The sequence below is a fragment of the Falco peregrinus genome, chromosome 6 (assembly GCF_023634155.1).
Source record: "Falco peregrinus isolate bFalPer1 chromosome 6, bFalPer1.pri, whole genome shotgun sequence".
NCBI classification, from domain to species: domain Eukaryota; kingdom Metazoa; phylum Chordata; class Aves; order Falconiformes; family Falconidae; genus Falco; species Falco peregrinus.
In genome coordinates this window covers 85051046-85064753 of record NC_073726.1, presented here as the reverse complement: position 1 = coordinate 85064753, position 13708 = coordinate 85051046, and the positions used below count along the sequence as shown (strand labels likewise).

At 51.1% G+C, this 13708-nt stretch overlaps 1 protein-coding gene across 1 annotated transcript; it reads right to left on the bottom strand.

Annotated features, from left to right (window-relative positions):
• Positions 1-977: 977 nt before the first annotated feature.
• LOC101913827 (homeobox protein NANOG) lies at positions 978-5227 on the bottom strand. Its single transcript, XM_005234437.3, has 4 exons — positions 5035-5227; positions 4386-4654; positions 3534-3623; positions 978-3049 (listed from the first exon to the last, which is right to left on the bottom strand). Exons 1-4 carry the CDS (start codon positions 5201-5203, stop codon positions 2633-2635), a joined length of 945 nt encoding a protein of 314 aa, XP_005234494.2. The 5' UTR covers positions 5204-5227; the 3' UTR covers positions 978-2632.
• Between the last annotated feature and the right edge of the window lie 8481 nt (positions 5228-13708).

The window sequence follows — 13708 nt, the reverse complement described above, 5'->3', positions numbered from 1 at the left end:
ACATATATTTTTTGTTAATCTATGGCTGTTACCAGGAGCCCGGTTCTGCTGATACAGGAGTAGCATTGGCCATTGAACAGAGACAGCTGCCTGACCCCATTAGCACTGCTGTCCACAAACAATTGCAGCCCTTGGCTTTATGCAAGTTGCACAGGTGTTCAAAATGAGAACTATTAATGAAAGCAAGGCTCTGATGAACCAAAGCTCACTGAGCAGAAAGAGGTTTGTCGAGTCTCTAAATTGGCAGCAGCTGATGCACTGTGCTTCAGTCCCAAGGTGTCTCACATGTTTCAGTACCATTTAAAAGTTGCTCCCAGCTGCTAAGGAGATAAATGCAGTCTTGGGGCAAAGCAGGGAAAAGAAGTTTTCCTTTCCGTGCTGGAGGCAGGATTCAGTTACTTAGACACAGACTTCTGCTGCTGTTCAAGGCTAGCACAAGAACCCCAAGAGAGCTGCAGCCTCAATAAGGCAGGACTTCCACATTTCTAACTGTGACCTTATGGCCATGCAAGCTCAAAATACGCTTTCTTTTGCTCCTACCCTCCTATTTCAAGTTATTTTGAGGCATTGCAGTTTAAAGACTAATGCAAGCTTGTTACAGGGCTGCACATTACTGCAAGCCAACAGCTGGCAGTCCAGTTGCCCATCCATGGAGTAACCCCCCTCCCCAACCCCTTGCACTAGGCAACACACCTGCATGTTAAAAACAAAACCGAAGGTCTTCTGTGACCCACTCCTTTCAAACAGTTGCTTGGTCCTACTTCTGGGAGAAACACAGTAAGGTTGCTTTCTTCCTCCTCTCCTCAGGACTGCTGGTGTTTAACCTGTGCAGAATAACTTTTCTCATAGCAGGCTGTTCCAATGCAAGCTGGTAACACTGTTTTCAACATTAAAATAAAGTAATTTATTTTAAATTCAAACAAGTTTGTAAGAACATTAAGCAGAAAACCAGTAATAAAACACAACATGCACGTAACATAAAACATGGTTGAGATCACTGCAAGAAAACTTTAAGAAAAATTGTTCTGGAACAACAAGTGTTTGCCTCCTTTGCAGTGACAGTTTAACTATGACATACAACCCTTGCGCAGACAGCTGAAGACAGGGTTGCAGTAAAAACTGGTTAGGTTGCCCTAACCACAAAAGAACCCTACCACAGAAATATTTATGCTTTTACCACCTCATTTATTCTTGCCAGCTCATGCCATTTTGTATTCTTGGGCAGTGGCAGACTGGACTCTACTACACATCTTCATTCCACAGCTGACTTCCAGTTTCTCCATACTGGAAAGGATTCAGTTATTTTAAAATAGGAAACTGAAAATTTTAATTGGCATTTTCCTCATTTTGTCTAACTAGGTTTCTCTAAACTCCTTGCCTTCCCCCGGGGCTTAGGTACTTCTGCCAGATGAGACAGCCAGTGCCCTTTCCAGCAAAATAATACAGAAGAGATTCAACTAAGCGCTGGGGAAGAAACAAAAATCTTACCAGCTTAACACTCTTAAAACTGGGACTAGACAAAAGAGCAGAGAACAATCCTGCTCTAGAGCCCCTTGGATGACAACTCCACTGGGATCCAACAGGATTCCGCTGCCCCAACATCCAAGTTCCAGGATAAGTGACATTAAAAAATCACCAAGTTCTTTACCTAGCTGCCTGCCGCTACTCCAGAGGAAGCAGCACTGCAGTGGGTGCTGTGTTTGTGAAAGTGCTAGGGGGTCATCACGTACAGATAAGCAGGCTGTTCTCACCACCCCAAAGATGACCACGCACAACCACTCTTCACACTTCCAGCAATGGCACTTCAGGCTACCCTCTGCTGCAATTCACAGGCTGGAACAAGCCAACAGTCTCTCAGCAGAGATGTAGAAAGGCAAGATCTAAACTGGGTGGGGACAGTCCCAGAGACACCATCCCGAATGAGCTGACAGGGACAAATTAGCAGCTTTAAAACCCAAAGTTTCCTTGTGAGATACAAGCAATACTTTACCCCACTTTCTCTCCTCTGCTCCTCCCTCCTCTCCTATGTACACAGGAGGGCAGCAAGCAAGGGGCAGACACTGCTGACCGCTCCAGGAACAGCTGCTGAGAGTAACTGGATCAAGTCATCTGAAATCAGATGATCTCATGTAGCTTTTTGGCTAGGGAGGAGAGGATGGAGATGAAGAACCAATTAGCAGTTAGCTGAGGTAGCAACAGAAATAGGCAAGACAGCAGGAAAAATTCTGGGCTACAACAGGGTATTTCTGGGAGAAATATGCTGAAGTATGGGGTTTCCTTCTCCAGCAAAGCTCTGCTGCAAGACACCTGCTACAGGAGCAGCAGAAGGTGAGACCTGGACAGCAAACACGGACTTTTGCCACCTCTGCTGCTTCTGGCTGTGGCATTGCACATTCCCCTCCATGAATGAAGTTCCATCTATCCACACACAAAACACCCTTGCCAAGGGTTAGCTATGAACAGACAGGTGCCTTTAAACAGAAAGCTAGCCCAAGACAGCAGGGTGCTGAGCCCCACCAACGGTTAAAATGGGAGGAAGGGCAAGAGAAAGGAACAGAAACTGGATCCCTGAGTCAAGGCCCTAGAAACCTCATGACAGAAAACAGGAGAAGGGAGACAAAAATACTTAGACCTAAGACTCATAACCACCCTGGGTCCCCAGGGGATGCCAAGGGGCCTGGTACTGATGCCATACAGGAGAGCCTGAGAACGGTGTGCCACTGTCAGAGGTGCTCGGGAAGCTGTAGGTGTCTTCTGACTCCAGGCTGACATAATCCACATCAGCAGGGTAGCCGTGATAGAAGTTCATCTGCTGGCTTAATAAACCCATGGCTTGCTGGGTATTGCAGCTTGTCCCACCTTTTCCAAAAAGCCCTTCATCCTCCACAGCCATGAACGAGTACAGGCTCTGCCCATTCCCATAAGTCTGGCCACTGCTGAAAGCCTGGTGCATGTTGGTCACAGCCTGAAGGTTTCTGCTGGCACTCACAGGGAAGCCCTGGTGAAATGTGGGGGTTATATCCAGGTATGCAGCCTGATGAAACCCATTCTAGGAGAGACAGAGAAGGCTATTCAGTAATGCAGAGCACCGCAGCAACCGTCATCCTGCCGGGTAGGCCCTCCTCTCTTCTCTGCTCCCTCCCCCAAGTCAAACAATAGCGTCTTTTTTGTACTCATTGTCCTCACTATAGACTAATAATAGCAGAGATGACGAGATCTTAAGCTAGTAATCACCAGCTCAACATGTCTGGGAGCACCATGCTAGAGATAAAAACCAAAATAGCTAAAGAGGACCAGCAAGGCGTTTCTCCAGTTTCAACCTTGAGATAAGTGAACTGGAAACAAAGCTCTTTCAGTGCCAGGGCAGGCTTAAAAGAGATGCCACTGTAAGCCCTATTATGAGAAATGCAACTAGATTTGTAGTATCAAGTCCCGTGCTTTGTTTGCATTAGCAGGTTGGACATGATGCACTTCTCCCCACAGATTGGGGGAATCATGTCTAGTAGTGATGAGGGAAGGGGGAATTCTCTCACCTGTGGTAGATACATCCCTTTTTCCATCCACTGAGTCTCCTTCTGGCAACGTTTAAATTTCATCCGTTGATTCTGGAACCATGTTTTCACCTAGAAGTGATGGGGAAAGGACACAGGGCATTAGAAATTCATCCTTAGAGCTTACTATGCATCCTAAAGATGTTTTGCCTTCTACTCCAATTCAGTTTCTGCTTGGCTTCTAATCCTGTCTGTCACTTCAGCAGCTAATGATCTGCAGCAGACCTGGATAGCCATAGAATCACAGAGCTGAGACATGAAAACTAACAGTGCTCAGAGCACTACTGGATCTTTCACGATGTCAAAAACTCCACCTGAAAGACAGGCAAAGAAAACTGCAGAAACACAGCTTGTACAGCAGCATCAGCATCTCATGGCTGCTGCCAAGATGAGTGCTGACTCCGGTGTGAGTCATTCCTTCAGTCAGACACAAGTAGCTGCTGGGGCAAGGACCCTCTCTCCAGGGAGAGACCCAGGTGCCACTGAGTGACAAAGGCAGCTTGCATAGCAGTGCGAGTTACCCGACTTTTCACATTCGGGGGCAACACATGTTCATACAGAGCAGTAACCCGACTGCACAGCCCTGCTCCATATGCACTTTCAAACACCTGCACGGAGTGGGTGGATAGCGCTGGAACCAAACATAAGAGGAAGGCTGAGTCATAAGTTTTCACACCCTCTGCTCTTTCACATAAGCAATTGCATGAATAAGACCACGAAAGAAATTCGTCTCTAGGGTCTAACAAAAAAATAAAAAAACACCCCAAAAAAGCCTGCTTGCAAGGTAACTTCACACGAGGGATGTGACTCAGCTGCTCAGAGCAAGATGTTCACCTGCTTGTAGGTGAGCCCCAGGAGAGCAGCCAGCTCCCGGATCTGCTGGGGGCTGAGGTACTTCTGGGTCTGGAACCACTGGTGCAGGATTTGCAGCTGCCCCTGGGAGAAGGCTGTGCGGCTCTTGGCCTTCTTCATCATGCCCTCGCCTTCCTCCTTGGCCTTCTGCAAAGGGGCATGGGGAGATGGGCGCTCTGCGGTGGGGCTAGTGGCAGAGTCAGGGGTGTAATGGGTGAGTGTCCCAGAGCTGGAGGAAGTTGGAGAAACATCTGGGGAGAGAGAACTGGGGTGAGTAGAGCGAGGCGGAGAAGGCTCAAAAGGCTTCGAAGTCCAGTTTCTCGGGAGAACTGCAGCGTTCGCATGCCCTGAGGACGTGCAGGGGCTCCGCTGCCACCACGCACCGACGCGGCCACAGGCACCCCGGCGGCAGCGCAACCGAGACCCCCTCGCTCGCTGCCCGCACCCCCACCCCGTCCCACCGGGCCGCGGGGGCCGCCATGCCCCGCTCCCGCCGCCGCATCCTGGCCGGGGGGCCCGCCCGTAGCACCGGCATCGCCCCCCACCCCGGGGCAGGAGGGACACCAGGAACACGACCACTGCCAGGGCGGCCCGATCGCTCCCCCGGGGCCAGCCGGGCTGGGGCGCCTACCTGGGTGGCTGGGCGTCTTCTCCGCCGCGAGGAAGGGGAGGGGGTCCGCCGCCGCCGCCTCCTCGGCCGGCACGCAGTCCATGCTCCCTGGAGAGAACCAGAAGTAGTCCCCATACATGACCGCGTCGGGGTAGGGCAGGTAGGGCGGCACGGCCAGGTGGGCACTCATGGCCGGGCCGGGGCTCCCAGCCCCGAGGAGGCGGCGAGCTGGCGGCGGCGGCAGGCAGCCCGCAGGCAGGTACCCCATTAGGCGGAGGTGGGGGGATGCTTTATGTCCTCCCCAGCCTGCCCTTGGCTGGAAGGGATTGTCATGGCCATTGTCATGTTAAAAGTCAGTTGATTGGAGGGGAGGGGCTTTGGGGGTATTCAGGGAGTGGGGGAGGGCTGGAACACCAGGCCCCGGCTCCCAACTTGCCTCCTGGGTGCCGCGGGGGGGTGGGGGCAGGCCGGTGCTGCCAGCGCACCCCTGCCCGCTGGGAGGGGGACGAAGGGGCTTGTTTCCCCCTCGGGGCCAGGAGGCCTGAGCAGAGCCGCCCGGCGAGTCGGCCGGGGCTTGGCAGACAGCCCCCACCCCCACATTTAACACTCGTGCTCCCCACCTCAGCCTCCCCAGCAGTCCCCACCCAAGCTGGCAGGGCGGTGGGGGACCCGGAGGCGATGCGTGTCTGCATTGCAGATCGCGGCCATCCCGGCCCGCAGATAAGCCCCCCGCCTGGCCGCAAGTGAATGCAGACTGGGGGGCGGGGGGAGGGTGGCAGCGGCGTCTGGATTGCAGGGCAGCTAGCCCAAGGCCGGGGCAGCTAGCCCAAGGCCGGGGCAGCTAGCCCAAGGCCGGGGCAGCTAGCCCAAGGCCGGGGCAGCTAGCCCAAGGCCGGGGCACAAGAGAAATGCACTTCGAGCTTCTTTTCTCAGCCATATGGCATTCTTTTTTTTTTTTTAAAAAAAAAAAAAGCGATAGCTTAAAAAAAAAGGCTATTTTTGCTACACACCAGCGAGGGGTGGGAATCACCTAGTCAGAGTCCAAAGGAAACAACTGTAGCGCAGCTATAAAAGAGCCTTATAGATCTTAAGGATTGGAAGCCAGGGCCTATAGTCTGCTTGGGGAAGATAAAGTCCTTCTCCCCCACCCCCAACTATTACAGCTTCCTTTAAGGAAATTAAAAACTTATTGGGAGGATCTCACAGCCCGGGACTTGAAAAACTTGGAAAAACCACCTGGAAAAAGTACAGATGAAGGCATAGTGACACATCAAGCAAATTCCTCACCTCCCCCACTGCAAGGAAATGCAGGACCCAGGCACCTACCAGTATACAAAGGCAGGGGAATAGCAAACAACCTGTTGCACTGTTAAAATCGTTTGGAGATGATGGAGAGGGGCTTTTCCCTGGCTTCCATATATATCCTCCTCCCTCCTGAGTAATGATGAGAAACGAGCCGCAGCCGGGGCCCTGAGCCCACTGCCGCAAGGTAACGCTCTGGCGCTGCTCGCCCGGGGGGGACCTCATCGGGGCCACCTTTGATCACCTCCTAATTAACAGCGATTTCGTTCCTCGGTTAGAATTCGGACAGGATCCAGACGGAGGGACGCTTAGGAACGCGGGAGGAAGGGTTATAATGGGGGGAGAGGGATGAAATCCAGAGCTGGAGCCGGAGCCCGCTCCTCGCCCTGCACCACGCAGCGGGGGCAGCCCCTGCCCCGCAGCCCCAGGCGGTGGGCTTCGGCAGGGTGCTCGCCAGCTGTCCCCGGCCCTGCTGGTGCCCGCACGGAAAGTGAGTGTCCCCCTCGGACGCGAGGCCACCGCGCTGCCCGCTGTGGGGGCGAGGGCCGGCGGTCCCCACGGTCCCCGGCGGGCAGGGCTGCCCCGGGACGGCGCGCTCCCCGCAGGGACGCTCCCAGTTCACGCAAACCAGCCCGTGGCAAAGACGGAGACAAACGTGGGGGTGGGGGCGGGGGCTGTGCCTACCACCCAGAGCCTTCGCACTGGGCCATCTCCCGGCAATGTCACCTTCAGGGGCGCCCCACGCCCGCCCCAGCCGCCCGCGCCGAGCGGGACAGTTGCCTGCGCTGACAGCGCCCTCCGGCCCTGCGGGGGGTCCCGGGGGCGCCGCCGGGCTGCGGCGACCCCCGAGCCCGCGGGGGGAGCACCCCCGGCAGCGGGAGGAGCGGTTTACGGCCGGAGTAACGCCGCCTCCACCGGCAAATCCGCCCCCGGGAATTCTCTCTGCGCGCTCGCGTGTGTGTGTTTGGAAACGCGGCAGAGCTGCTCGTGGCCTGCACTTTTCATGTATAGATTAAATTCCCTTCCAGAGATAGACCTGCTTTTGTACTGTACGTGGAACTGATTTCCCTTCCCTTCCGCTCTTCTTTTTCCTCTTTTTTTTCTCTTTTCTTTTCCCCCTTTCCCCCCTTTCCCCCTTCTCCCCTTTCTCCCCTTTCCTTCTCCTCTTTTTCCCCTTTCTCCCCTTTCTTTCTGCCCTTTTTTCGCCTCACCCCTTCCCCCCTTCCTCCCTCTTTTCTCTTCCTTTTCTCCCCCTTTCCCCCCCCTTTTTCCCTTATCTTTTTTCTTTCATCTTTTCTTGTCTCTTTTTTTTTTTTTTTTTCTCTCATCTTTTGGTTTTCTCATCCCACTGGTCTTCCATTACCTTTGTTATACTTTAACCACCAAACCTGTTTTGCATATATCCCCTTTCCAGTTGGGATAATTTACTCCCTCTCCCCAACCACACCTCTAATCACGTGGCAAAACATATCTTTTTTATTGTCTTTGTGACAGAAACAAGATTTGTATGCGTGTATAAAACCATACCATCTAATGTCAGAGTTTAATTAGGAAAAGAAATCCAGTTTATTTCCCTCACATAAATGATACACATAAAACCATCTTGGGAAGGTAAATCCAGAAGCCATACAGGCACAGAAGATGCTCTGGGAAGCACAATGTGGACCTTTGAGAGGCTCCTCAGGGTGCTAGGTGTGGGACACTGATTTCATGGCACCGTCAGCCTGCGAGTGGGATACACTGCCTATGAATGTCTAGAGCTGATGCGCTTTTAAAAAATACCTGTTGGGAATGACTCATAAAACAGATGCCAGTATCCACTTGTGTTTCTTTTGAAGCTGTTTTCAGCTGGAACAGCAACACAGTTCAGATCTAGTCTAGTCCCGTTCTTCCCAACAGGGCCAAATAGCAGCAACAAGTTAGGTTTTGGCCCAAAGTGGTGTTCCACTCTCCCTTCATGCTGTACCCGCCCCCCTCTTTTGCAGTTCTTAGTTCATTATGTGCCTAATACTGTGCAGCATTAATGAGGTGAGTAAGGTGGCTCATAAAGTGTATGGAAACGAACGTAGCCACTCACCGGGCTGAAGCATGCCCTAACAAACCTTTTCTGGAGTCCTTTAGCAGCAAAGATAGAAGCTCAAGTCTAAAAGCAGTCTTGGCCTAAGCACAGAGGAGACAGTATCGTGGCTGGAAGAGGTTTTCATCCAGCAGGTTCCCCCTACAAGCGATCCCCATTAGTGTCGGCAGGGTCGGTACCTTCAGGGGGCTGGAGCTAAGCCTGGAGCCGAAGTGATGCAAACACACTGGTTTACCTAGGCTGGATCTGGGGAAGCAGCAGCTGGTTGATATCGTAGTCCAGCTCTGGAGCTCATACCACTGGGTCAGAAATGCTGTGGGTTCCTGCCTCAGGGCATTGCTAGACTGAATTTCATCAGCAGGTTAAAGTCATAGGGGTAGAGGTTGCCTCAACTTTTATGTAGAATAGGTGCTCCGCCGTCCTTGCGTAGCTAGCTCAAGCGTGGGCCATCTGCGTTTTGGTGAATACTGTGAAGTGTCACTGCGTGTCGCTGTGTCATTCTGCTCATGTTCACGGGGCTCAGGGAGGCGGCAGGGTGCAGGCTTGGTGTCAGCAAACAGGGAACCATGGCCTCAGCCCCATTTTCCCTCAGAGGTTTCCCTGGGAGCCATCACCCTCTGTCAGGGATGTGTGCGGTTGGGGAAGGCTGGTAGAAATCCCTCCCTTTCTGTTGACCTTGTCTGGCTTTTCTCCCAAGCAGGCACCTTTGATTTTTATTTTTTTTTTTTCAATCGAGCACTCCTCAAGTATGAAAACACTCCTGCTTTGCAGCCCTCAGTACTCAGCCAGAGCTTGGATCTGGCCAGCCTGTCCCTGTAGCATGGTCACAGCTCACAGTCTGGACCCAAGATGCCATGTTTGTGGAAGGAAGACGGTCAAGAAAGAATAACAAAAATTAGAGCCTCATTCATATTAAAATGCAGTTTTCCTTTCTCTTGACTCTTTAGGGGAGCAGGTTGAGAAAAGGACAAAGCTTCTCCCTCCCATTAACAACCCAGGCTCTCAATCACCTGAGAATTACTGGATGATGTGGCCCTTTGTTAGCAGTGGAGAGGCAGACTGGGACAGAGGAGCCATGGCACAAAACCAGGCGACTCTCTGAAAAGGCAGGAAAGAGGAGTGTCAAAAAAGAGGTGAGAAGAAGGCTAGTGAGCCGACCCAAATTTCTAGGGTTTGATGTGTGTGTTCTTTGCTAACCCTTCATCCATGCCTGCCACTTACATGATACTGGAGTGCTATAGTTCTAAGTGCTCATCTCAAGGAGCATTCCCTACCAGTGCCCATCAGCTGGGATATGGAATAGTCTCCCCAAGGGCAGACTTGTGAGCAGCACAGCTTGGAGCCAGGGTTGTGCAAAGTCCTGGGGAACTCGGAGAGATTGTGCTTATTGGGCAAAAACCTTGCAAGCATCCTCTCTGCTCGAATTCTCCCCTCTTCCCTTTAGCCATAGTGTGGTTGTTCCTACAGGTTCAGTTAGATGTCATCTTATTAAAAGCAAATGGCATACATGTAGCTGGGTTCAAATGTTTTCCACCGTTCCCACCACCGGAGTGGAACAGCATGTCCTGTGTTTCTCAGTGTACCAAGGCCCTGTGTAGCCTCAAAACATGAACCACCTCTTCCACTCTCCTCTGAAAGGATGCTCTGCATCAGGCAGTTTATCTTTTGTTCCCCAAACACACTTGGCTTATGAACTTTGAAGTTTAACAGAAGGTGTTTTTTCTGAGGCCCCTTTGCTCATCTTCCCCATTCTGCTGGGCACAGTTTCCTACAACTCACAACTCACACAGGGGGAAAAGTCTTTGCACAGTCCATCACTGCCAGAGCCTTCGGTCTGAGTGGGGCACTGAAGTGGCAGCTAGATTTCACGCATGTTGAAGGCTCTCTTGACTTCACTGTGTATTATGGCACCTGCTTTCTTTCATCTCTCTCATTTTAGGCTGATCCCATGTATTTCACCATTGTTAGTATCAGAACGGAACTAATGAGGATTATGTGCCAGATGTATGACTAATTACACTTGTGCAGGTCGTAAGTGGGCACACAGCCTGCAGGTGCTGCTAACAAATCCCACTGACTGAGCTCTTCCAAGTTAGCACATACTTTTCAGGCAAGTCACTGTGCCCAGCCCGTGCCATCTGAATTTTTTAAGCCCCAGCAAGTCCCCATAAAAGCAGATCACCTGTGAGGCAAGTGTCTAATTACAGGGAAGGCTGGGATTAGAGAAAAGGGTGCTCATCTTCCAAGTCTGTCAGGGGTTAAGACAGGGATCTCCACATTGCTTGGCCCCTACCCCCACTTGTACACCCTCTCCTTTTCTCCAAGACTGGCTCTTGCACATGCATTCATGAGCAATTAGCAAGTGTTAGAGCGTGAGGCTCCCTGGCTGGCACCTGCTCTACATCTGAATGGTAGAGCCTGTGAAGCCCAGGGCTGTGGAATGGGATCTGCAAGTGGATGTCGTCTGGGAGTGACGGAAGAAAAAGATTTACCTGCTTTTGTCTAACAATATTTACGTGGCCGACTTGGCTGAGATGGAAAGAAAAAGAGACAAAGAAGAGGTGAACAGTGAGAAGCTGTAGCTTTTGTAGCTGGGTCTAGGAACTGAATCCAGTGAAGGGTGGAGGCTGGGGAGGGGAATATAACATTGACATCAGCTAGGGGTGTAAAGGTAAAAATCATCTGTACTTCATCTCCTTTAGATTGCCCATGGAGAGCCAGCTCATATTAGGCTGTGAAAGCACATCTTGTGGGGCAGCAAAGAAAAAAATCAAAGAGACTGTACTATCGGCAGTGTCTCTTCCCAGGGTGCAAGGTCAGGAAAAGCCACAGAATCATACAGTGAAAGAACTCCAGACCCCTGGATTCTGCTGTGACAAAATAAAAATGCTTCCCCAGCACAGCTTAGTCATGAATGAGTAAGAGCAGACATAACTGTCTGTGTTGGGAACAACATATTGCTAAAAATTCCTGTTCTAACCCCGGTTGCATCCTCCATGCAAACTCTGGGGCTAACATAGGCCTGAGAACACCTTCTCTTAACTCCACTCATGACTAAGTTGCTTTACTGTAGTTGTAAACAGCCTAATAATAGCATCAAAGTGTCTGCAGATGCAAAGTAACCTTGCAGAGTATTGCACAGCTTTGATGCAAAGATGCAGGTGTTGACTTGTGATCCAGCAGGGCCCTCTGACCTCTGACGTAGTAACATCTCAGCTGTCTCTCCTCACTTACTGCACCCACTAGACTTCCCCACCTCTGCAGCAGAAATGTTCAAGCTGGGTGTAGTTCCTCTCTCCTCTGCCACTGCAGTTCACAGACAGGATGTTGACACAAACCGCTGAAGATTTCAGTTTCTATCAGTACTCGCCTGCTCCATGAACCCATGTGCTGGCCCTAGCTGGAGGTCTGATCCCTGCTCTGCCCACCAGCTGCACCCAGTATGGGGACAAAGCAGCAACATCGCCCTGCAGCCAGAGCAGGCTATTGAGCAGCCCCTTCCCCAGCACAGCTCGGCGATGAAGGCTAGCCCCTGTTGCACTCCTCTTCTGTGGAGCAGATGTACACTGGTCATGGGATTCAGCGCTTGTCCCCTGTATGCATCCTTCATGTACAGACATTCCAGTGGCTTGGGAGAGCCCCTTGGGGCACCTGGGGCTGTCCCTCACAGTGCTGACTGATGCAGTCGTGGAAATGCCCGGGACTGCTGGCAGCCTGCTGAAGCGATCTTTGCTATAGCACCAGGAAACAGGAGGAAAAGAAAATGCTCGGAATCAGGCTGTTCTGTGTAACACCCTCCTCCTAGCTTTAAAACCTCCCCTGTGGGGAAACACATTAACATCTAGTTTCAACCTCCTGAAGTCAAGGCCAAAAGAGTTTCCTCAGTATAACTGGGAGAATTGCTTAGCAGGGAGGGATTCTGGTCCCCATGGCACGCAAAGACAGTTTCACATTGGCTTGAGCGGCACTGAGTTTTGAAAATTTGCTGTGCTTGTAACAGCGTACCTGAGTGCATAATCTGACCCTTCATTTAAATATGGCAATACGTGCATTCCTGGACAAAGAAATTAAGTTTGTCACAGTGAGAAAAAGGTGGGCCACATTAGAGGGGAGGAAAGTGAAAAAGAGAACAGAAAACCAGTCTACTCTGTCTAGGTTCCTAGATTGCCATCATCATTATGGTGTCTGAGCATTTTCCATATTTAGTGCCCTGACTCAGATCTGCCACATGTCTTTCTCATCCTCTTCATAGGGAGACAATAGCATATGTTGTGGAGGATTTTACATTGGATTAGCAGGCTTCGTCTGGGGCTTGTTCATAACACGCTCACAACTGTTTGTATTTGAGATGTGTGTTGGAGAAACTCACCTTCTACTTGGAAAGCAAAGTGGTGAGATTGGGATGTGTTATAGCACAGCCTTACTATGACCCCTAAGACAACTCTACCTCCTGCTTAGACTAGATTTTCACAGGGTTGGAGAGCTCCCCTGTACCAGTAAAGTGGGGAACTGTTGACACCAGTAGATGCCAGCTGTTGAGGTCAGAGCCTTAAAGGAATCTCTGTATGCTGGTCTGAGGCTGCTGTGTACATCAAGGAGACCGTGAACTGGGCAGTTTGGTAAGTAGGGGCAGCCTCAGTTAGAAAACGTGGACCAGATACAAAGCAAAGCAGATCGACAGGGGTGGGGGAAACACTCCCCGGTCCTGTCCTTGTGCTGTAGTCAATTGACTTTGGAGGCTGCCAACACTGTTTGCTAACTGATGTTGGGAGGGGAGGAGGGTTTCTCTTGGTACAATTTGTCAGAAGAAGGATAACTGGGCAGCTGGTCTGATCCAGTATTTTAGGAAGTGATGTACTTAGAATACAGTAAATGTCCAGGCTAACCAAGGGATCTCCACCATCCCACTGTGCTGGGTCCATCACAAACCCATGTTCATCAGCAGACTCAGTTGCAGGCAGCTTTCTGTATCAGGGAAAGACCTTACTACAGGGAACACTGTTCTAGGGTATAGCTCCAAGCCAGCACTTAACTCTGTGGCTTCGTTATGGGTAATGATGGAATTTGGACAGTTTGAAGCTAAGAAGCTGCAAAACCCAGCTGAGATGCTGGTTAGATACTCTGGCAGCCACCTGAAGGAGTGGTGTCCAAACTGCAAGCAAATGCAATGCAATTAAATCGGGTAGTTCTGTGGCAAAATGATCTCCCCATGGCTTGGTGTGATCTAAATTACCGTGGTTAGGGGAAGGATTGAAAATAGTACATCAGCTCCTCAGCAGAACTGACAAAAGAATACAGTCCTAATTAATCACTTTC